This window comes from Panicum virgatum, chromosome 1K (assembly GCF_016808335.1).
Source record: "Panicum virgatum strain AP13 chromosome 1K, P.virgatum_v5, whole genome shotgun sequence".
Classification (NCBI taxonomy): domain Eukaryota; kingdom Viridiplantae; phylum Streptophyta; class Magnoliopsida; order Poales; family Poaceae; genus Panicum; species Panicum virgatum.
The window spans coordinates 1,627,243-1,650,806 of NC_053136.1; the positions used below are offsets into that span (position 1 = coordinate 1,627,243).

Genomic DNA, 23,564 nt, shown 5'->3' on the forward strand with positions numbered 1-23,564 from the left:
ACCCTCTGGGCTAGGGCGGGTGCCTTCCGCCACCCGGCCGTGGTTTGCAGCACCACGACAATTTGTATATAAATTATCCAATTATGCTATTATTAAAAATTAAAATTACCCTTAAATTTAAATCTAAATTATATAATTATAACAAAATATTAAAGTACACCAATATAAAATTCTAAATTACTATTTCTATCGTTATTAATATATTATTTTTTAGATTATTAATATATTATTTATGTTATTACTTATATAAAAATACTACCGTATGTCACCATGTATTTATATATGATGGAAGAGATAAGAATACCAATTCACAAACAAATAGTTCAATTAAATATATATTGAAATTGCTAATGACCCTGCATCCCTTCAGAAAATAGATGGCTAAAGATCTACTCGTTGGCGAGCTCCGTTTTGTAAAGTACTCATGCATGGGTGTTGCGATCTATTGTGAGACTTTATGCATTTCATAGTGCTCTCATCCACAGGGCAGTGCCTCTTTGACAGACAGGTGCAGGAAGGGAAGTCTCTTTTTTTTTTTTGGAGATTGGAAGGGAAGTCCTGCTGTATGACCTTCCTTGTGCCTCTGCTGTGTTGTGTTCTCCTTTCCTTTAACCTCTCATCATCCTTGCTATCTTTAGCCATTGTCGTGTATCTGCAAGGAAAGGACTTGGCTATTAGCCTCACAATGACCTCTCCCCCCTCCTCCTTTCTTGCTCCCTTTGTCTCCAGCCTCTCTTCTCTTGCATGGTAATTATCATGTAAAGAAAAGATTAATGCTGCTAGATTGGATTTCAGACAGGGTGAAGGAGGAGGAAGAGACAGGATGCTGCAGCGGGCGGCGAGCAATGCGTATTCATGGTGGTGGGCAAGCCACATCCGCACCAAACAGTCAAAATGGCTCGACAACCACCTCCAAGGTAATCATCTATGGGGTGTTTTCATCTTTTGTATTACACTTTCCTGTCTTTTTACACAAGTTCTCATGTTGAGGAACGAGATCGATTAGTGGATTCTTCAACCATGATTCGTGAATTATACGCAGCTTCCCATCTATGTGATTGTTGCTTTTGTATTACCAACATTGTCATTTCAGAATAGAATGGTGAACATCTCCAAATTACTAGTATGCATCCATTTTTACCTTTCTGGGCAAATCTGTATCCATTGTGCCAACTTACTCTCCTGTTCATGCCATCCATTCCTTGCCTGTGATTGTGTTATAAGTATATTAGCAAATTTGAGGGCTGGGTGATTAGATGAGTGGCCTAACAATAAGATGGCTTGTTTGAAGATGATGAGTTCCTGCCATTTTCCTGCTCTGCCCCCACAGAGCCAGATATGAAATACTTCAAATTTATCAGCATTTGTTCAGAGAATTAGAGTTCCAACTTGTAAAAGCTGTACAATTATATGTATATTTATGAGCTTAACAACAATACTTTATTAAAAAAATTTGCAGATATGGAACACAGGGTTAAGTGCATGCTCTTGCTCCTTGGGGAGGAGGCTGATTCCTTTTCAAAGAGAGCAGAGATGTACTACAAGAGGCGACCTGAGGTGATCACTCAGGTGGAAGAAGTGTATCGGGCATACAAGGCTCTGGCTGACCGGTATGACATCATGTCAGGGGAGCTGCACAAAGCAAACCACACCATCGCCACTGCCTTTCCTGACCAGGTCCAGTACGCAATGCTGGAAGAAGAGGATGATAACATCCCAAAGGCATTCACCCCAGTTGACCCACGCAAAATCCACAAGTCTACTGTTGATGAGTTGATGAAGAAGAAAAAGGGAGAGCATCCTGGATCAAAGGGTGGGGGAGCAAAGAATAGCAGCACCTCAGCTTCGATCAGTAAGGAGAACGCAGGGGAAGAGATCAGCAGGCTGCAGAAATCTATACTCGTCATGCAGACCGAGAAAGAATTTATCAAAAGCTCCTACGAGAGCGGCATCGCAAAGTACTGGGATCTTGAGAAGGAGATCAACGAAATGCAGCAGCAGGTTTGCCACTTCCAAGACAAGTTTGACGAAAGCGCGGTGATTGAAGACGACGAAGCCAGAGCCTTGATGACAGCAACCGCGCTCAAGTCCTGCGAGGACACTATTATAAAGCTGCAAGAGCAGCGGAAGGCCTCTGCGGGGCAAGCAGTGGGAGAGTCGGAGCGAGTCAAGGTTTTCAGAGAGAAGCTCGAGGCGATAATGAAGAAGCATGGCAAATCTCTGCCGGATCCTGTGGACTTGTCTGACAAGAGCACACGAAAGAGCCACGGCACAGAGATGCAGGATGTTTACCATGTGAAGCAAGGTGCTATAGAAACGCAGGCCGTTATTGACAAGATCAAGGAACACTTTGAGAAGGATAGCAACATCTCCATGGCTGAACTTACAGAGAGAATTGATGAGCTTGTCAACAAGGTTGTTGACCTGGAGCTCATGGTTTCATCGCAAACCTCCCAAATAGACCGACTCTGTCGGGAGAACACCGAGCTGGAAAATTCCCTGCAGAGCCTGGACGACGAGAATGCAGCGCTGGACGGTGGATCAAGTGAAGTGGATGAGAAGCTCAGACAAGCAGAGGAGGACCTTGTCAGAGTTCAGGCTCTCGAAAGCTCCTTCCACAAGGACGAAAGCACAATCCGTTCCAATTTCGTGGAAGCAATAAGCAGATTCAGCGATCTATCAGACCTGCTGCTATCGCCGGTTTGTGAGCAGGAGCAGCAGCACACTGGTTCTGCTGCTGCATCTGCAGAGACGACCCATGAAGCCGCTCCAGCGGCAGTTGAGCCGACAGAGGCAGTATCATCAGATGAGCCAATATCATCATCAACTGAGGCGGGGCCTCAGCAGATTGCCGCTGACAACAATGCCGGGCTAGCAGCGTCTGGTGTTGCCAAGCTGCCGGACGAAGCTGACGATGATGCAGTTGTTGCGGCGGGCACTGATGAGTCAACCAAGAGCACCAAGAACAGCAGCGAGCAGCAGCAGCAGCAAGTAGACAAGAGCTGCTCACGCGAGAGGGGTTCACTGTTGGCACGCCTTCGTCACATCTCGTCGGACGACCTTGGAGGAGGCAACGAAGAGATGGGCATCAGCAAGGTCGTCGTCGAAGATTATTCATCTTCGTCAGCTAATACTGACATGATGATGAAGCTGCAGGAGAGGCTGGCAGATAGCCTGGAGGACAAGGAGAAGGTGCTCCTAGGCGAGTACACCTCGCTGCTCGAGGACTACAAGGACGCCAAGAGGAGGCTCGCGGAGATGGAGAAGACGAACCAAGAGTGCTTCAAGGAGATCCGGTCACTCCGCGAAGAGATGGCCGCCGCCTCCGCAGGGGAAGGACAGGGACCCCGGCGGCTGGGTCACCGGAGGACCCCGAGCTACTCGGCTCTCCACCAGAGGCGACCCAGCGTGTCCTCCCTCTCGAGGCTGATACGGATGAGCTCCACCGTCGTCCAGTCGCAGCAGCATGAAGGTGGTGGTGGCGGCGACCCAGCAGCAGCTGATCCCTGCAGCTTCAACCTGGAGGACTTGAGGCTGCCGGCGGCGGGGAAGGCGCCGTCGCCGCTGGAGGAGAAGTTCAGGAGGGACATCGACACGCTCCTGGACGAGAACCTCGAGGTGTGGATGAAGTTCAGCTCGTCCCTGCAGCGGGTGCAGGAGTTCCAGAGCAAGCACAAGAGCCTGCAGAGGAAGCTGCAGCTGATCAACAGCGAGGACGCGGCAGCAGTAGCCAAGCAGGACGGGTCGACGGAGAAGCAGCTGCGAGACTTGAAGACGGAGCTGCAGGTGTGGTCGGAGCAGAACGCGATGCTGCGCGGGGAGCTCCAGTGCAGGTTCACCTCGCTCTGCGACATCCAGGAGGAGATCACGGCGGCGCTGGACGCCGGGGCGGCGGCGGACGCGGCGGCGGACCAGGACCAGGACCACCAGTTCACGTCGTACCAGGCCGGCAAGTTCCAGGGGGAGGTGCTCAACATGCAGCAGGAGAACAACAGGGTGTCGGACGAGCTGCAGGCCGGGCTGGACCACGTCAAGGGGCTCCAGGCGGAGGTGGAGCAGGCGCTGGCCAAGCTCCACCGCCGGAGCGTCAGCTTGCCGGCGCAGCAGACGCACGGCGGCGCCGACGACCACGACGAGGACGACTCCGGCAGCTCCTCCGTCCATGGCGGCAGCATGGGGCGCCCGCCGTCCAACAAGTCCAAGGCGGTGCCGCTGCAGTCGTTCCTCTTCCCGGCCAAGAACAAGAAGCCGTCCCTGCTCGCCCGCGTCACGCCGGTGCTCCAGAAGCAGCAGGCGGAGATGAAGTTTCTTCCCAAGTTGCCAAGGTAGCTAGCTAGCTATTCTGTTCTGACTCCATCTTTGGTGCGGTGCTCAGTTCAGTTGCTGAGCAATGTAATTTCCTCAACGTTCGAGGTCAATGGATTCATTCATGTTCGTGTATGCTGTCGTGTGTGGAATTGAATCTACTTACCTGGAATGGAATAAATAAAGCAAAAATATAAATTTAGCAGTACAGATCGATTCGGTGTTTTTCTTTATGTCATTCATATCATCAAATAAAACATTAATGTGTGGCTCGTTACATTTTGAAAATCAAATGCTTTGATTCAAGCTGATCTACGCTCTCTCTATTCGATCTTCTGGAGGTATTGGGAAACTAACCAACCATGATGTCCTTATTTGGGGGCGCGGACAACAGGAAGAGATGGAAGATCCTAGGGAAATTTGCATGACTTTGAAAGAGTGATTTTGTATGGAGCACACCGTGAAAGCTGATTTTATCTTCAACGTATCATGATTTTGTGATTTTGTCTCCAACACACCATGTCGAGTATAATAATCATTTGGGAAATTGGTCTGTGGCACATCCCCAAATAGTGATTTTGTGCCACGCACACTCCATTTTTTGAATTTGTGCATAGCACACTGTGATTCTGTATATTTATCTCCAACACACCGCAGCACATAAAAGGACTTCTTTGCCCTTGCAAAAATCGGGCCCACCCGTCAGCTCTCTCCATCTCCTCCTTCCTCCTTCCCCTCTGAACAAGGTGCGGTGCGGCGGGGCTTCGGCAGGAGCGGGGCGCAGCTTCGAATCTCGCCCTCCCCGCAGTGGGCGGCAGCATGGATCCGCCTCCTCCCAGTCCCTCCCCTTCCCATAGCGGATCCGCGGGCGGCGGCAGTGGACGGAACCACCTCGGCTGCTCCGCCGCGCCCGGAGCAGGGGCAGCCCAATGGCGCGGGCAGCAGCAGCTCCACCCTGCCGGAGGCTCCTTCGGCACCGAGCTCGGCGCGGATCCGCCCCGGGCTCGAGCTCCCCGGTGACGCGTCGCGGCTTCGGCTCCGGCGATGGCTCTCTCTTTCTATCTGTCTTGCTGACGGGGGAGAGGGAGAGAGCTGACGGGTGGGCCCGGTTTTTGCAAGGGCAAAGAAGTCCTTTTATGTGCTGCAGTGTGTTGGAGACAAAAATACAGAATCACAGTGTGCTGTGCACAAATTCAAAGAATGGAATGTGCGCGGCACAAAATCACCATTTGAGGATGTGTCACAGACCAATTACCCTAATCATTTTTAGTTGAACGAAGGTGTAAAAGACCATTTTGCCCTCGGACCCACTTGTCACCTTCTCCCGCTGCTCCCTCCCTTTCACCGCCACCTCCCCTCCCTCTATCCCTCCCCACCGCCACCTCTGTCACTCCTCCCCTCCTCCAATCTTGCGGCGACCAGCGCACGTGGAAGCCAACACGGGGGAGCAGCCGTGGTCGGCTCGCTGAGCCGCGACCGACGCTGGGGAGCGGTGGTAGCCGCCGCGAGGGAGCCGGTGCGGGGGAGCGGCGGCGGTCGGCGTGGGGGAGCGACAGCGGTGGCCTGCCGGAGGGGGAAGAAGAAGTTGACAAGTGGTCCTGAGGGCAAAATGGTCTTTTACATCTTCACTCATCTAAAAATGATTATTATACTCAGCACGATGTGTTGGAGACAAAATCACAAATTTACGATGTGTTGGAGACAAAATCATCTTTCACAATGTGCTCCAGACAAAATCACTCTTTTAGAGTGTGCTGCATACGAATTTCCCAAGAACCTAATAAGCCTCAGCTCACTACTATGAACCTAAGTGCTAATAATTCTCCAACACCATTACCTGATTTATTTGGACTGTGGGTCGCCAGCAACCAGCTCTCCCATAGTCTGAATCACAGAAAACGAGTATACATCTATCGTAGCTGAAAAAGCAAGGCAGCAAATTTCAAACTTACACAAGCAATTTGTCATTTTCTAATTAAGCGAGGAATAGCACCATCGCAGCAACGACCTTTTTCCGTTGATGTTAAATAATTTATTATAGAAAAAAAATGTATGATTACTCGCTCTCAGACACCTTGAACAATGTTTTAACAGTGTGCTACAAATGGCGACTTGTTAACATGGTTAGCACCAAAAAAAATTTTTTGACAGAAACTGCGAGATAGTTGAAAACATTGTGTGTGCGCGTTTATCTTTTGTTCCTTGCAAGAAAAAGAATTCTCTTTTAAAACAGGGACATCCACATGACTCAACTCCAATCATACCCCTCGCGTTAAAACTCTGAACATGCCAATCCATTTTACAGTAATGAGCTTAGAACATCAGGGCAGAGACTGAGATGAGATGAGCAACCACAGGCAGGGCTTCCTGTTTGGGCAAGCACAACTTGCCTGGGGAGGTGACAGTTCCTTGCCAGAACTAGTCTAGCTAGTACTTCCTACGGCTACGATTTGAGTGCCGCTCGTGCAGAGGAGGATTGCACTTGTCAGCTAAAAGGAAACCACCGCACGAGCAGAGTCATCGCGAACGGCACCTTCCAAGTTCCAATTTCCAGAAGCGGAAAAACACACACCCACGATAGCAGCAGAAGCAGCAGCTCGACAGTTGAATCAAAACAGCAACAGATATGTAATGATGCTGACTGACCCAGCACTGCAGTGCAACAATTCCATTTCACAGTCAAAACAAACAGCGAGGAGGATCACCTGTACGGCACTTGCCAAGTTGATGCAAGGTCAGCATCAGATTCAGCAGGTGAGCAAGAACAGCCATGCACAACAACCATCCACTGCACTGCACAGGTAGAGCGTTGCAACAACGAGAGACGAGATGACCGTTGTTACACATCATTGCGCTGCTGCTGGGTCAGGACAGGACTGGAGATTACATACATGATGATGCTCCTAAAACACAATTGTTACATGAATGGGATACTTACTTGCTACTAGAGCATTACAGACCCATGAGCTAAGCCAGTACAGTCCTCGCAAAAAAAAACTATGCTAGTACAGGATTGATTGATTGATTTCAAGGATTATTGGGAGGAGGAAAGTTAAGGAGTCTTGTTGTTCAGCTTCGGCTCCCACTTAACTACTACTGACTAGTGACTGCTACAGATGATCTGATCTTGGAGGTGGGGAGATGAGAGGAGGCAAGGGGGGAAAAAGGGAGATCTGCAACTCCCTCTCCCCTTGGATGGATGATGGCACGCGGCCATGGGAACTAATCATGAGGCGTAGATGACGCCCGAGGAGAGCGCCATGAGGTGGACGGCCGCCATCTCTTCCTCGCTCAGCCGGCTCAGGCACTTGTCGCGGCGCATCTGGCGGCGCTGCTTGAGCACCGCCTCCTTGCCGAACCCCACCACGCGGAGCTCCACGGTGACTTGCCGATCCTTTCGCTTCCTGTCCCTGTCTCTCTCTTTCTCTTTCTCTTTCTCTTTCTCTTTCTCTTTCTCTTTCTTGGTGGAGGTGGTGCTGCTGCTGGCGGCGGAGGCGGCCTTCTTCTTCGGCGGCTGTTGATCCTCCGCCGGCGGATCGGCGGCCTTCTTCTTCGGCAGCAGCTGCTGCTGCTGATCCTCCGCCGGCGGATCGGCGGCCTTCCGTTTCGGCTGCCGCTGCTGATCTTGCTGCGTGTCGGCGGGGGCGTGGCCGAGGGCCTGTCTCCTCTTGCGGTAGCGGATGCCGCAGGCGTTGCAGAGGGACTGCGATTCATTCAACAGATGGGATCGATCGATCGATCAGCCGGCCAACAAACAAGAAGGAATGCAATACCATATAGTATGATCGGTGATGGATCGAATCCAGGACAGACCTTGGGTCCCTCGGGCCCTCCGCGCCAGAGCGGGGTCTTGGTGGTGTGGCAGGCGGCGCAGGCCTTGGTCTCGCCGGAGGCGGTGGCGGCCGCGTCGGCCCCGGCCGAGGGGGAGGAGCTATCGGGATCGGCCTCCATCTCCATCTCCCTCTCCCTCTCACTCTCCATGGAAAGCAGCAGGCGCGATGCGATCGCTGCTGATCCGATCCACCGCCGAAGCGGATTGGGGAAGCAGGAGCAGCTAGCTATGCCTTTGGGGGGAGAGCAAGGAAGGAATGGGTGGGCGGGGAGAGCAAGGGTTTTAGAGGCTGATGGATAATGTCCATGTCTTGTGGCGGCAGCCGGCAGGCCAGGACGGAACCCTAACGCCCGCGCCCGCCCGCGCTCCTGTGTGAATTGACCGGAATGCCCCCTGGCGACCTGGGCCCGGAATCTCCACGGCCCAGTTCTTTCGCTGGCTGGGCTTCTGGTTTTGGGCCTCAATTCTGCAACTGGTCGTGTCGTGTATTACAGACAGCAACTGCTGGCATTACATGATGGATATAATGATGATTACATGCTTCTTCTCTGGGTCCCTATTCCAAGATACATTACATGTTCCCGGAGTAGCTGAAATTAAATTTGCAGTCTTTTTTTGTAATATATACTTGTTTGTTAGCTTGGTGGAGTACTAGTTAATTCATCAGTAATTCTGGATGAATAATCAGCGTCGGCCTGCTTCCAGATGAGATGAGAGGCGGGCACAAGTGGAGTAACAAGCAAGTCGCCATTACCGGAAAGCACAATCCAGAATCCACTCTCCAGATGTGTTGTTTGTTGTTGTCAAATCAAAGCCGGCGCCGGCACGCTAAGAATCCGCGCATGCATGCTTCACCCACCAACACGCCACCTCTCGTGTTTGCTTCTTCTCTCTCGCGCATGCATGCCCATGCTCGATCCAGAGAGGCAGGCAAGGCAGACAGCCCGAGGCCTCCGGCGGCATCCAATCCAGTCCAATGTACAGCAGCTCCGGCGCCGCCGGGGCGCTGCTCCTCCACGGCGATCTCGACCTCACCATCCACGAGGCGCGGGGCCTCCCCAACATGGACCTCCTCTCCACGCTCCTCCGCCGCCTCTGCCTTTGCCCACCGGCGGCGCTCCCCAGCCGCTCCGTGCCGGACGACGACACCAGTCACCGCCACCACCGCCGCCGCCGCCGCAAACGCCAGCCGCACGACCACCGCGTGCTCCCGACCTCGGACCCCTACGCCGCCGTCGTGGTGCCCGGGGCCCCCGCCGCGACGCTGGCGCACCTACGTCTTCCGCAACTCGGAGGCGCCGAGGTGGGAGGCCCGCTTCCTGCTCCCGCTCGCGCACCGCGCCGCCCGCCTCGACTTCCACGTCCGGGACGCCGACCCCTTGGGCTCCGACCTCATCGGCACCGCCTCCCTCCCCGCCGCCGCCGTCCTCGCCGCGGCCGCCAGGCCCATCCGCTCCCAGTGGCTCGCGCTCGCCCGCCCTGATGGCCGCGGCCCGCCCAAGCCGGGCTCCGCCATCCGCATCTCCGCCACCTTCGTCCCGGCGGGCAGCACCCCGCTGCCCTGGCTCCTCCCCGGCGGCGTCCCGGCGTTCTTCCCGCCGCGGCGCGGCTGCGACGTGAGGCTGTACCAGGACGCGCACGTCGGGGCCGGCGAGCTGGGCGGCGAGCCCGGGCGGTGCTGGGAGGAGCTGTGCCTGGCGGTGCTGGGCGCGCAGCACCTCGTCTACGTGGCGGGCTGGTCGGTGTTCACCAGGGTCCGGCTGCTGCGGGGCGCCATGTCGCCGGAGATGGCGGCCAAGGCGGCCGAGGTGAGGGCGCTGGGCGGCGTGGCGGTGGAGGACATGAGCCTGGGCGAGCTGCTCAAGTACAAGTCCCAGGAGGGCGTCCGGGTGCTGCTCCTCCTCTGGGACGACACCACCTCCTCACACAACTTCTTCCTTCGGACGGTTCGTCATCGTCATGTACATCAATAATCTCAACAAAAATTAAAGCTGCTGTTTGATTTCCAGATGAATGTGCATTAATTTGCAGAGGGGCGTGATGCAGACGCACGGCGAGGAGACCAAGAAGTTCTTCAGGCACTCGTCGGTGATCTGCCTGCTGTCGCCGCGGTATCCCAGCAACAAGCTCGGCATGGTCAAGCACAAGGCAAGCGACTCCATCTGCATTGCAAATGCGATGAGCTGAGAATGCTGAGTGCCCAGCTGCGGCCGTGCAGGTGGTGGGGACGCCGTACACGCACCACCAGAATTGCGTGCTCGTCGACATGCCGGCGTCGGAGACGACGCGCCGGGTCACGGCGTTCCTCGGCGGCCTCGACCTCTGCGCCGGCCGCTACGACACGCCCGCCCACACGCTCTTCCGCGGCCTGCACACCGTCTTCCGCGGCGACGTCTACAACCCCACGTTCCGGGACGAGGAGGAGGCGACGGCCAAGCTGGGTCCCCGGCAGCCGTGGCACGACATGCACTGCCGCCTGGACGGGCCGGCGGCGTACGACGTCCTCGAAAACTTCGAGCAGCGCTGGAGGAAGACGAAGAGGCTGCGCCTGAAGGGGGTGCTACCGTTCGGCAAGAAGGCGCACTGGAAGGAGGACGCCCTGCTCAAGCTCGAGCGCATCCCCTGGATCCTCAGCCCCGCCAAGGCTGATGCTGATGCCGCCGCCGCCGCCGCCGACGACGACGACGAGGAGCAGCAAGCCCTGCAGGTCCTGCCGGAGCACGACACCGAGCGCTGGCACGCCCAGGTGTTCCGGTCGGTGGACGCCGGGTCCCTGAGGCGGTTTCCGCGGCCCTGGGACGGGGAAGCCATGGCGCGGCACCACCTGCTGGGCGACAAGAACCTGGCGGTGGAGCAGAGCATCCACACGGCGTACGTCCGGGCGATCCGGTCGGCGGAGCGCTTCGTCTACATCGAGAACGAGCGCTTCATCAGCACGTCGTACGCGTGGCCGGCGTACGGCCACGCCGCCGGCGCCGGTAATCTGGTGCCCATGGAGGTCGCGCTCCGGGTGGCCTCCAAGATCCGCGCCGGCGAGCCGTTCGCGGCGTACGTGGTGATCCCGATGTGGCCCGAGGGGGACCCAGGCTCCGCCGCCGCCCAGGAGATCCTCTTCTGGCAGAGCCAGACGATGGAGATGATGTACGGGGTGGTCGCGAGGGAGATCGAGCGCGCGGGGATCAGGGGCGCGCACCCGCAGCAGTTCCTCAACTTCTACTGCCTCGGCAACCGGGAGCCGGAGGAGGAGGAGGAGGTCGCCGGCGACGGCGACGGCCAAAGCCGACGGCCGCCCCGACGGCAGCACGAGCCCCGCGGTAACCATCATCGTCGTCGTCCACACATATGAACTAGTATGATCGCTGCGCTGCTGTTCAAGTTCAATTCATCCGCTCTGATTCGATCTCCAAGCTAGGCCATGGCGCGGCGGCACCGGCGGTTCATGGTGTACGTGCACTCCAAGGGGATGATCGTGGACGACGAGTACGTCATCGTCGGCTCGGCCAACATCAACCAGCGGTCGCTGGCGGGGTCGCGCGACACGGAGCTCGCCGTCGGCGCGTACCAGCCGGGCCACGCCGGCACGCGGCGCCCGCGCGGCAAGGTGTTCGGGTACCGGATGTCGCTGTGGGAGGAGCACCTGGGCAGGGAGGCCGTCCTGCGGTCGCCGGGGGTGGTGCGGCGGCCGGAGTCGCGGGAGTGCGTCGCGCTGGTGAACGGCATCGCGCGGGACAACTGGGAGAGGTACGCGGCCGACGACGGGCGGGCGGGCGCGCTGCGGGGCCACCTCATGAGGTACCCGGTGCTCGTCGGCGCCGACGGCAAGGTGGCGGCGCTGCCGGGGCACGAGACGTTCCCGGACGTCGGCGGGAGGGTGCTCGGGTCCCCCAGCAACCTGCCGGATTACCTCACAATGTAGCCCCGCCATGGACAGAACAAATTGTGATGGCTAAGCGGAGAAAAACTCGCAATGCATGTAGTCGTGTGTATGTTTTGATAATTTTTTCGCATCCATTACGATTCAACTACAAGCGGTTGAAATCATTAGATTCCAAATCAGTTCTTGCCCACCCGACACGAAATGGCAAAAAAAAAACCCGTTAAAATACAAACTATATTGGAGATGCGGGGTATCGATCCCCGTACCTCGCGCTCTACCATCTGAGCTACATCCCCAGTGATGTCCAGCGTCCAGGAAGGAAACTAGGGTTTACTCATATCTTCCCAACAACGGCTGTTTCCTTGGCTTCCTGGACAGCCGTCGCGTTGAGCCCCAATCAGACGCCGTCGCGATGGAAGGTGGCGCTCCCACTCCCGCGCGTATGACCACGGTGTCGCGGCACTACTTCGGCGGCGGCGCGTCCGAGCGCGACCACGACCTCCGCGTCGACATCATCGAGGCACGCGAGCCGTGCGAGGCTGCGAGCTCGTCCCTCCCACTCCCAACGCGCGCGTCGGATCGCTAGCTAAGAACCACTGCTCTGCCGGCGCCGGCCGTTTTCCCCGGAAAGGCGCCGCGGCGTCTTTACTTACTGTTTAAGCTCGACCGTGTCTAGGCGACGATCGAGCAGCACTACTGTGACTCCACGAGTGCCGACGCTTGCTGGTGATTGATGTAGTGCCCGAGTGCTGGTTAAGTGTTCGGTGAAATGCCGCGACGGCGTTTGGTGCCTTGTGGTGCTAGATGATGGGCAACTGTCTCGCTTGGATTCTTCTTAGTTCTACTTCTACCCATCGTACTGTCTACTACATGGCTCACCGGCTTTACATGCTACTATTGCTGACTGGTGCCTTGCTGTATTTTTTTTTTGGGCGAAAATTGCTGTGTTCTATATGCTGTGTACTGACGAGCTGCCTTTGGTTGGGTTTACAGAATATTGAAGAAGACTACGGCATGTTTGTCTGGCCATGCAGTGTCATTCTGGCAGAGTACGTGTGGCAACAGAGGTCACGGTTCTCTGGCCTCAAAGTAGTTGAGGTACTACTTATATTTGGGCTACCCTGAATGTTCAGCGACCAATTTGGTCCAATCCACTGAACAGTCTTAGCTCAATAACTGGGAACTCCCAATTCATGTCAATAGTATATTTTACACTCGTTCCTAATTCGCCTATATGTCTTACAGCTTGGTGCTGGAATCTCACTACCGGGATTAGTAGCGGCAAAGGTTGGAGCCGATGTGACTCTGACAGACATTGCACATAGTACAGAAGTTAGTTCCAACGCATCTTGAGAATCCTTATTATTTGATCCTTGTCAGTTTTTCAGTGATTTCTCCCCTTTGTTTTTCACTGACTAGGTGCTGAACAACATAAGAAGAATATGCGCTCTCAATAATGCCAGCTGTGCTGTATGGTTTGATTTGGAGGACAGAAATTTACATGTCTTTCGTCCTATCAGAATTCAGAGAGCTTACAGTTAGCCCATGATCCTGCAGGTTTCAGGACTTACTTGGGGGGACTGGGATGAACCAATATTTGATCTTCATCCTGACATTATTCTGGGAGCTGATGTACTTTATGATTCAGCAAGTGAGCTACTGCTCTACTCTACTATGTTCAGTGAATTACTGTATTTCTTAAATGTTGATAATTGTTTGGTGGACCATTAATTCATTGGCTGCCTGTTTCCACTTTTATTCTCATCATTTGGACTGTCTGACACACCACTGTCATCAATTTGGCAAGATTTTGACAATCTCTTCGCAACGGTTACTTTCCTTCTGGAAAATTCTCCTGGGTCAGTGTTCATAACCACGTACCACAACCGCAGGTACCAAGTTACCATTTCATACCAGTTTCACTAGGATGGAGTTTCAAGCTACATTTCTGATAAATCAGTTGGATTCTTCTATATATGCAGTGGTCATCATTTGATCGAGTTTTTGATGGTCAAGTGGGGTTTGAAATGTTTGAAACTGCTGGATGGTTTCTCCTTCCTCCCATCATGCAAGGCTGCTTCACTACAGGGGAACATTCAGCTTGTTGAAATTGTGCTTGACAAGGAAAAACATAAATGACACTCAGATGAGCTAACTATATCTCATTGATCAGAGATTCTGCAACTCTGATTCAGAATGGCTTATGTTTCACAGGTTACACATTTACAGGAGCTAACTGGCAGCAGAGAAACACGAGTGCCATTATTTGGTCCTCTGCATACTAGTATTTCTATTTCTATCTATGGCTGTGTTTAGTTCCAAATTTTTTCTCTCCAAACTTCACTATTCACCTATCACATCAAATCTTTTACCTCATGCATGGAGCATTAAATATAGGTAAATAAAAAAACTAATTGCATAGTTTTGATGTACACGACGAGAAGAATCTTTTGAGCCTAGTTAGATCATGGTATGACAACAATTACCACAAACAAACGAAAAATGCTACAGTGTGCTACAGTGTCTGATGTGACTCTTTTTACCATCATTTTACGGATCTAAACACAACCTATATGTGAGCGCGTAGCCATCCCGTGCTCACAGCAGGTCCACGTCCGCAAGAATTTTGTGGGCCGTCCGATGTGCAATTCACGGCATCACGTCGTCCTATCTCGTTCATAGTTTGGTCTCCATGGGATGGCGGCGTCCAAGTTTCACACTGCAAACTGGTTCCGGTTCACGCGTCCTCTCCGGTTGCCTGACCTTTCCAGGTTACACAGTGCCGGAAACATGGCCGTGTCCCGGCAAAAATGGCGCCGCGAAGGGACGACCGGATGCGGCATTGTGCTCGTGTCTTGGAAGGAAGCAATGAACGTGCCAGCAGGTGCAGTGAGCTCCATCTCTGTGCTCGCTTCTGCGCCAAGGTCTGCAGCTGCAAACAGTGTGGCCGTGCTCACTGCGGCCCCCTTTCTTCTTCTTTTCACATGTGCTCACGCGCGGCATAGTGCGCCTGCTTCTTTCTCAGCTTTTACAGCCTCTAAACACTATAGCACGTGGAGCGGCACTGTACTCCTCCCCCCTCTTTTTGCTCCCGTTGAGCCTCGTTCATATTTGTCTCCTCGCTGTTGAAAGCCGCCGGTGTCTCCGTGTTCTTCTTTCACCGCTGCACGCTGCTCGTTGCTCCGTACTACTCGCCGTAGCTTCCTCATGCGTGCCTGAGCTCCACGAAACGCACCGTCGTCTCCTTGTTCTTCTTTCGAAGCTCCTCGTTGCCTGAAGCTCTTCGTATTCGTGGCTCTCGCGTCTGGTTCGCCGAGCGTGCTTTAGCTTGTCATTGGTACTTGCTCTTCTCTTTCCTTTCTTTTTCATCTGAAACATTTGCTCTACATTTTATTTGGTGCTACTCTTGAGTTAATCAGAGTTGCATTGTTTCTGTTTGTAGTGCACTGCCCATAACATATCCGTGGCAAGTTGCTATATCGGTGAACTCGCAACCACTGCGCTTAACTGCTAATCAGGTTCTTCTTACCAACCTTTCTCCTCCCGCATTGAAAACAAAAAGTCTACCCTCTGAATCTACATGTAACTCTGATTTTTTTTGGCATTCAGCTAACAAAGGAGAACTTCGTTGGTTTCTGTTTGTTTCTACGAATCTGCAACACTCCTCTCCTCCTTTAGGTCAGATAAGCTCTTCCTTTACCTTACATACGTTTGTTAATTTTTCTCGAACTACCAGTTGCTTTGTTGTGGCGTGATAAAGATCCCATTTCGGTTCCCAGGTTCATGCTTGCTTGTTTGATTTAGATTGCGCCTGGTGTTGTTTAGATCCCCCTTAGTTAGACAAACAAAGGTGCGCTTGTGAGATCTTGCGAAATTATTACAGTTGCTTTTCTATCTTACAAAACGTTCCAAATAACGATTCCGACAACCCATCCGGTTAGTTTACCCCGGCCCACAAATCAGATTTGTGGTAATCCTTTGTCCAACCAATCAAAAAACCTCGTGGCGATGCCCCCCAGGCGTAAATGGAACGCTGAAAACTCCGAGAACAGTGAGTTTCCCCACTGATACTTTACCTCAAGTCCTCATAATCGTATCCCTAAGACATATATTAAATGAGGCTTTCTTGTTAAGAGCTCCAAATTAGGGTGGTGCAATTATCTACATCCTCCAGAATGCTATATATATAAATTGATACTGATTTTTCTTCCCTGCTCCAAAATAGCATTCTTTTTTAGGTGCAGACGACACACTGTATGCTGCTCAATTATTATTCTATCCTAACTATAAATATAAGATATATGCTCATGATTCTTTACTTCTTTTCTAGGTGGACCCGATCAGCATCCACAAGGCACATTCAAAAAACAGAAACCACTATTTGCCCAATCCGAAGTGGTATTGAACATATCTACAGAAGATCTTCTGTCAGAAACTTCTGAACCTAATACACTAGCTGAAATTTCAGCTAATTCAGAAGGTGAATCCCAAATCCACATACCTAGATTTCAGCTGACACTTCCAGTGCTAAGTGTAGCTGTGACGCTAACGCTGCAAATCTCATTCGATAGTCAACTTATGGAAGACAAATATAAGGCAGTCCTTCCGATCTTAAGAGCTTTTAGCCTGGCCACAATAATAACTGAATCGTTCATAAAACTGCTGCACTTTTTCTTTGTCCACTGTGGTCTCAGATTGCCTAACTCACCGGCATGGGTGCAGAGTCTCCAAAACTACAGAAACCCACACATTCCATCTTGGTTATATCCACTTCAATGGGTGTGTCTCACAGCTATTAGAAACACGAAACTCTGTATCACATTACCAACATTTATCTGGACAGTTAGCTTCATCATTGCCTTACCTGAATCTCATCCAACCCTTAAGGCGAAAGCATACAACACTCTCCTACTACAACTGATACCTCCTTTTCTCTTAACACTGGCACACTGCATCCAGGCTGTTTTAACCATATTTGAGTATTACCTCATTGCTTTATTCCGCTACGCTAAAAGACGCCTTTGCCATCGTTGGAACTGCTGTTTACCAAAGGTATTAAATAGACTATTTATTTTATATAAGTTGCAGCTTGTGCAAAGATATACTTTCTATGCTAACAGAGGGCTAACATGTTACATCTGTAGGCGTTCAAGGGCACATCACAGCGGTCGTCCCATGGACCTGCAGCTAATTGTTAAGACTAACTCCACCAAGATTTAACCGAAGTAGTATTAGACCCACTTTTAGCTATATCTGCTGAACCGAGCATTTGTAATATTTATGCTATGTAGTAGTACTTGCCACTCCAACTTCCATCGTTCCAGTGAAGTAGTATTAGACCCACTTTTAGTTATATTTGTTGAGCCGGACATTTAAAATATTTGGGCTATGTAATAGTACTTGTTGTTTCAGTTTGCATTGTATTAATGAACTGGCAAATTAGTTAGCCTATCTCAATGGTTCCTCGATCATATTGCTTGATAACTTAAAGTCTTTTATTTATTTTTAGTGTTCAAATCAGACCATGTGATACAATCAAAGTAAGATCACAAATTGAAACATCATCCACGTGCTCGCGCGTGATACACTAGTGTAGTTCTAGGTGCAACGCTACTTGGCCGAGTCAATGAGTCGAAGGATGTTTTTAATAAGGAAAAAGTTCATTTTTGACCATCCAACTCTGGCCTCAGTTTGATTTTGGCTATCGAACTCCAAAACCGGGTATCTTTAGCCATCCAACTATCAAAACCGTTCAAATTTAACCATCGGGCTGTTTTGGTGGGTGGTTTTATTTTTTTTATTTACAATTAAGTTTTTAGATCTTAAAATGGTTATTACTTTTGCCCGTACCTCCGATTTAGGTCATTTCTGCGGTCACGCGTTTGTAACGGTGAGCTTTATCTTTTAGAATGTTCTTCATACTATTTCATCACTATTTGTTATGTTATTCTTACGTTGTTGTGTAAAAACAACAATATAAGAAAAATAAAACAAACAGTTACAAAATAATATGAACAACATTTTAAAAGACAAAGCTCATCGTTACGAAGGCATGACCACAAGAATCACTTAAATCAGAGATACGAGAAAAAATAGTAATTATTTTAAGATCCAATGACTATTTTATTTACAGTTTAGTCCTTGGATCTTAAAATGAAATAGTCCTTGGATCTTAAAATGATTACTATTTTTTCTCGTATCTCCAATTTAAGTGATTCTTGTGATCATGCCTTCGTAACGATGAGCTTTATCTTTTAAAATGTTGTTCATATTATTTTGTAACTGTTTGTTTTATTTTTCTTATATTGTTGTTTTTACACAACAACATAAGAACAACATAACAAATAGTGATGAAATAGTATAAAGAACATTCTTAAAGATAAAGCTCACCGTTACAAACGCGTGACCGCAGGAATGACCTAAATCGGAGGTACGGGCAAAAAGTAATAATCATTTTAAGATCTAAGGACTTAATTGTAAATAAAAAAATTAAAACCATCCACCAAAACAGCCCGATGGTCAAATTTGAACGGTTTTGATAGTTGGATGGCCAAAGATATCTGATTTTATAGTTCGATGGCCAAAACCAAACTGAGGCCAGAATTGGGTCAAAAATGGACTTTTTCCCTTTAATAAAAAGAACTTCTGCAAAGCTGTGGACTGTGAATTATGAATAGTTTTTTATGATCAGATTGTGCCTAAGTAAACTGGCAGGTGTTGACTGTTGACTCACAACACCATGTAGACCCATCCATACGAACTTGAAAACATGTGGTAGTGTGTGGTCCAATACTATCTACTATTTGCCTCTTTGGTCCCAACCATTACAACGCACAGATGTACCATTGGTTTATTCATTCGAAGAAATATCCCTATCGCAAAGAGCATGAATCATTCGATTTCAAAACCCATGACATCTGTGTACGTCTACCAAAAAATCTTTTTTCACAGGACATTGATCTTGTAACAGTTTTGTATTGCTTAAAGCTGGAGGACATTGCTAACTTCAATAAATTGGAGCAAAAGAGTTGATACACTGAGAAGTAATGTAGATGCACAAATGACTGATTCATTGTACATCAATTTTCCAAGAAAAGAAACAAAGCAAGCATTGTCAGTGGCTCTTCACCAAATGAGCTGACATATGAGTCGACTGATAAGTTGAGTAACACCGGTCCAGTGCAGATACTCCTTGAGAGGTCAACATGGTCCCAGTTTCCATGTTTTGTGGGCTGAGAAGCATTGAGTAACAGTATCAGTAGCTAACTGAAACTTATAGGCATATCATCATGCCGTATGGTTGAATCACACCTAAGCAGTGGCTTATCTTCAAAACTCCTGCATGGATAAAAAAAAATTATATCGAACACTGCCAAAAAAACGATGCAATAAGACAGTACGTATGACTACAAAGTTTCAGATTGTCAGTGTTGGAATACATGTTCTCCAAGTCTGGTAGGCAAGCATAAAGGTAAAAAATATGCCACTAGATACCTTTCAGGTGTCTGGGGTCAGCATGCTCCTCTCAAGTTCCTGTAGTCCTCGTAACTAAGAAATTTATCCTTAATTTTGAGCCAATCAGCTGGTTTTGGCTGGAAGATAGCTATATATCCTTCTCTGTCAGCCTAAATGTGAAAAGGGATAAAAGGGTAAGGATGTATGATGCCTGGTATATGGTACACATACCAATACAAAAGAACAGCAAAAGCCTCATATTAAATAATTAATATTCAATCTAAAATACAACTAAAAGGGAAAATGAGACTGAACAACAAAGTGCACAGAGTCAAATAAATACTATGCCAGACTAACATGATGTACTCACGGCGGTATTAAGAAGATCTGGTTGTTTGATCAATCTATCATTGATCTCCAAAAGGGAGCCTTTAACACAGCATCTGTAAAACTTTGGCATCAGCAACACTCCGGTGCAGAAAAAAAATGACGTCATGCATACTTCCTTGGTTTGTAAGGTTATTAAGGGGACCAACCTCACGACAAAAGATTTATCATTTACACAAACTTTGCACAGTGCTGAGTTTTCTTGCAAATGTTGTGCATTCTGCAATGTAAAAATCAACATCATTTTATGCTGCCATGTTTTAAACCAAACAGGAAATATGATTCAAGCATTCTATTTACCCTCTTGCGTTTGCCTGTGACTTTCATCTCACTGCGATCAGACTTGCCAACATTGAAGTCGACAGCGGTTATACCTCCTTCCTCTTTAAACGCAACATGGGCTGGAGCTAAACCAACCACACACAATCTAAGTTTTTCAAAAAAAAAAGGAAAATCAACCATAAGAATATACCAAAGCTTGTTAGAAACCTCAGTATGCACTATATCAGGAAACAGGAAGGTATTGGCACTTGTCAATTGGAGTTACTGAAGAAAATAAATAAGAGCAGATCAATTATTCACAGAAAAAGCAATACCACCATTATGTAATTAAGCACGCATTTGGCATTCTTAGTATCTGCAAATAATCTACTACTTTCTTTGGCTAAAAAGCTAACATTGACTTCTTGAAATCAAACACCTACCCGTTTGGATGGCGGTACACATACTGATCATGCCCTGGATTCATAAAATCTGCCAAAGAAAGTGGTGGAGTTGAATTAGAGGAATCGAAGCAGACTTCATCAAAGCATAAAAACATTTTGCTCTTATGGCTCAACATAACAGCTTAAAGTTCCCAAACATTCCATTCTGTTAATAAACTAAAGTTGAAAACATTTTGTTCTTCAGCTCAGCATATAACAGCTTAAAGTTCTCAAACATTCCATTCTGTTAACAAACTGAAGTTATAGAGCCACACTACCACACCGCCCATACAAATGTGTGAAAGAAAATTTTCAGCAATGAATCACAGGATATTATATTATTCCCTACTTACAATGGGTTGCATGAGTAAGAAGTTCCTTCAAAAATTGAGTTGGATGGCGAATTGGTGATATGATACTCCCAGTGACTGAGCCAACCAACTTACACCCAACAATCCCACATGATGTGCTTAATTGATTAGACACTAAATGTGGAATCATAACGAAGATACCAAACTCCAATTACAAAAATGGAACAATATTTCAAGAATACACTAAAAAATGACATCAGAACCGAATTTATCAAGCATTGGGGTTTCCAAGATCAAATGCGCATCTGAAACACTTCGGTCCCCGATATTCTTAATTCCATAGCATTGCAATGAAAAAAAAATCACTCTCTAAAAGAACAAGCATTACAAGGACAACGAATTTCACTCTAAAAGAACAAGAGTACCTCAAACTCAAAATAAAAGCTTGAAAGCTTTTACACCAATCGAGCGTGACAAAGTCAAGCCTTTTACCAGAGATGTAGTAGCGCGCGAAGTTAGCCTCGACGGCGGAGGGGGGAGACGCCGGGAGGTCAGCGGCGTCGGGGACGACGAGGGCCCGGGTCTCGTCGTCGAGGGTGGCCTCCCTCGGCGAGGGCCTCTCGAGTGGCGGCGCCTCTAGGGCTGAAGCATCCTCCGCCATCATAGAGGTTCTCGTTCGTCGCCGTCGACGGTCGATCCAGCGCGGAGCTCGCCGTCTCGGCGGCGGCGGCGGCGGCGGCGGGCGGCGAGGGCGCGCTAGGCGTTGGCAACTCAGAGAGGGTCCCGGTCACCCGTTCAGGGATGAAAAGCACTCAGGCCGTTGGATCGGCCGATCCAACGATCAGGTAAGCCGTAAGCACGCCGGGGGCGGGATGGGGTTGGGACGTTCGGTAAAATATTGTGCTTGGTTTCTTCAAAAAAATATTGTGCTTGGTCCTATTCTCAACGAGCTTGATTTTTTTTATAAAGTAAACAAAGATAATAATTAATTAAAAATCTTTAATCCAAAACAGTAATTATTTAAAAAAACAAGTTGTAGTTTTCTGTAGTGACTTAATTGGCACATGCATTTTTAAATTCTAGAGCATATCTCGTGAAAACCGCCAAAAAATTGTAACCTCCAAGCTCCGTAAAAAATCTTAGCTTTTGTGAGAATTGAGATAGGACTATACAAGAGTACTAACTACAAAATTCACGTACTCTCTCCGAAACAAAAAAATAAATCACTCTAGGATTTAAAATTTGTATCAAAAAATAAGTCATCTTACTCTATTTAGAAAGAACATGTATATTTAAAAATCAATTAGTGCCTAATATAAGTAATTAATATGTGTTAACATGGTTATGTTATCTTTTCGTTAATTTATCCTAGAATTCTTAAGGTGATTTGTGTCCATCTAACATTGAATTGCAAGTTTGATATTGAATAAAGAGGATAGAGTACTGAAATTTTGCGCACAATCATTATTTGACACCAACTATGGATAGCTATTTTTTCATAAAATTTTAAGATCAGACATAAATATTTATCGCCACTGGCTAAATACGAGCCTTCATGGATAACGATATCTCAGATAGTGTTGTTAAATTGCTTTAACTTACTAATTCATACAATACATTATGTATTTATGGTTCAAATCAAACTTACAAGTTACAACACTTTTGACGGCCTTGTTTAGTTCAAGAAATTTTTTGAGTTTTGGTACTGTAACACTTTTTGTTATTATTTGACAATTAATATTTAATTATAAACTAATTATATTTAAAAGATTCGTCTCGTCGTTTACAGTTAAATTGTGTAATGAGTTATTTTTTTCAACTACATTTAATACTTCATATATATATTCGAAGATTCGATGTGATGAGTACTATTAAAAAAAATTTTACGACTAAACATGGCTCGCAACGTCCGTGCCCTACGGGCTACAACCCTGGTCCCTGATGCGATCCATCTCACTGCAGTGTCACACACAGTGGTGTGCGGTCAGCTCTGTGGTACCCACGTCGTAGAGACGTAGGTACTGTTGGTGTTACTAAGCACGTTATTATTCGCCCATTTCCGAAGAAAAGACACCATACTCATTTTAGTCAGTTTTGGAGAAAAAAATATTTTTGTGCAAACTATAGAAACTTTAATCTGGACCATCAGATCAACATCCAAGGGGAGGGGCGCGGAGAGGTGGGAGGGGGGGATTTGCAAAAGTGTGATTACTCAATTCAAGAACGAGTCTAGATTGTAAAATTACCCAATCTTTCATACCCCTTGGATGTTGATCTGATGGTTCAGATTGAAGTTTTCATAGTTTGCACGGAGAGTTTGGTTTCCACCTAAGACGTTCTCTTATTTAATAACTCATTTTAATCATAAGTGTTAATTGTACGGAGCAAAACTGCTAATGTGCCACCTTCAGTTTAAAATTACCTCCATATCAACAAAACTGCTGATGTGTTAAGGCTTCATTTGTTTCAGTTTGTGAGCACCTTTTGATCATTGACTTTCGGGACCTCCAAAGATCAAATGCACCCAAAACTCAAAAGTTGGAAAGCTCATGGCAAGATGCTTCAGGCTTCTCTAACTTTAAACAGTATTTGACATTTGAAGATCCCGAAAGCCAATGATCCAAAAGTGCTCAGAAGAAACAAACAGCCCAATGTTGAATCTACAGTCGCTCGTAAGTTATGAAAAACTTACG

At 48.6% G+C, this 23,564-nt stretch overlaps 4 protein-coding genes, 1 long non-coding RNA gene and 1 pseudogene across 7 annotated transcripts; 4 read left to right on the forward strand and 2 right to left on the reverse strand.

Annotated features, from left to right (window-relative positions):
- The first annotated feature begins 823 nt into the window (after positions 1–823).
- Positions 824–4,329, forward strand: LOC120701860 (protein NETWORKED 2D-like). The gene is made up of 4 exons (XM_039985697.1): positions 824–917; positions 1,460–2,736; positions 2,785–4,098; positions 4,138–4,329. The coding sequence occupies exons 1-4, from the start codon at positions 824–826 to the stop codon at positions 4,327–4,329; spliced, it is 2,877 nt and encodes a 958-aa protein (XP_039841631.1).
- A 2,784-nt stretch (positions 4,330–7,113) lies between these two features.
- Positions 7,114–8,440, reverse strand: LOC120701956 (GATA transcription factor 17-like). 2 transcript variants are annotated; one of them, XM_039985768.1, is made up of 3 exons: positions 8,367–8,440; positions 8,119–8,335; positions 7,114–8,008 (listed from the first exon to the last, which is right to left on the reverse strand). In XM_039985768.1, exons 2-3 carry the CDS (start codon positions 8,284–8,286, stop codon positions 7,532–7,534), a joined length of 645 nt encoding a protein of 214 aa, XP_039841702.1. In that variant the 5' UTR covers positions 8,287–8,335; positions 8,367–8,440; the 3' UTR covers positions 7,114–7,531. The 2 variants fall into 2 exon arrangements, with proteins under 2 accessions (XP_039841702.1, XP_039841749.1); XM_039985815.1 differs by having other exon boundaries at positions 7,114–7,737; positions 7,768–8,008; positions 8,119–8,435.
- Positions 8,441–9,008: 568 nt separating this feature from the next.
- Positions 9,009–12,119, forward strand: LOC120702101 (annotated as a pseudogene).
- A 176-nt stretch (positions 12,120–12,295) lies between these two features.
- Positions 12,296–14,298, forward strand: LOC120650877 (methyltransferase-like protein 23). Its single transcript, XM_039928177.1, has 7 exons — positions 12,296–12,534; positions 13,008–13,112; positions 13,260–13,346; positions 13,434–13,484; positions 13,572–13,665; positions 13,822–13,906; positions 13,997–14,298. The coding sequence occupies exons 1-7, from the start codon at positions 12,427–12,429 to the stop codon at positions 14,151–14,153; spliced, it is 687 nt and encodes a 228-aa protein (XP_039784111.1). The 5' UTR covers positions 12,296–12,426; the 3' UTR covers positions 14,154–14,298.
- Positions 14,299–14,736: 438 nt separating this feature from the next.
- Positions 14,737–17,471, forward strand: LOC120702199. Its single transcript, XR_005686313.1, has 5 exons — positions 14,737–15,351; positions 15,457–15,532; positions 15,624–15,692; positions 16,345–17,066; positions 17,159–17,471. It is a non-coding gene; the product is annotated as an uncharacterized LOC120702199 (long non-coding RNA).
- Positions 17,472–18,969: 1,498 nt separating this feature from the next.
- On the reverse strand, positions 18,970–21,698 carry LOC120702257 (protein Abitram-like). Of its 2 annotated transcripts, XM_039986004.1 has the most exons (7): positions 21,364–21,691; positions 20,561–20,609; positions 20,157–20,283; positions 20,006–20,076; positions 19,840–19,912; positions 19,509–19,639; positions 18,970–19,352 (listed from the first exon to the last, which is right to left on the reverse strand). In XM_039986004.1, exons 1-6 carry the CDS (start codon positions 21,533–21,535, stop codon positions 19,526–19,528), a joined length of 606 nt encoding a protein of 201 aa, XP_039841938.1. In that variant the 5' UTR covers positions 21,536–21,691; the 3' UTR covers positions 18,970–19,352; positions 19,509–19,525. The 2 variants fall into 2 exon arrangements, with proteins under 2 accessions (XP_039841938.1, XP_039842006.1); XM_039986072.1 differs by lacking the exon at positions 18,970–19,352 and having other exon boundaries at positions 19,827–19,912; positions 21,364–21,698.
- Between the last annotated feature and the right edge of the window lie 1,866 nt (positions 21,699–23,564).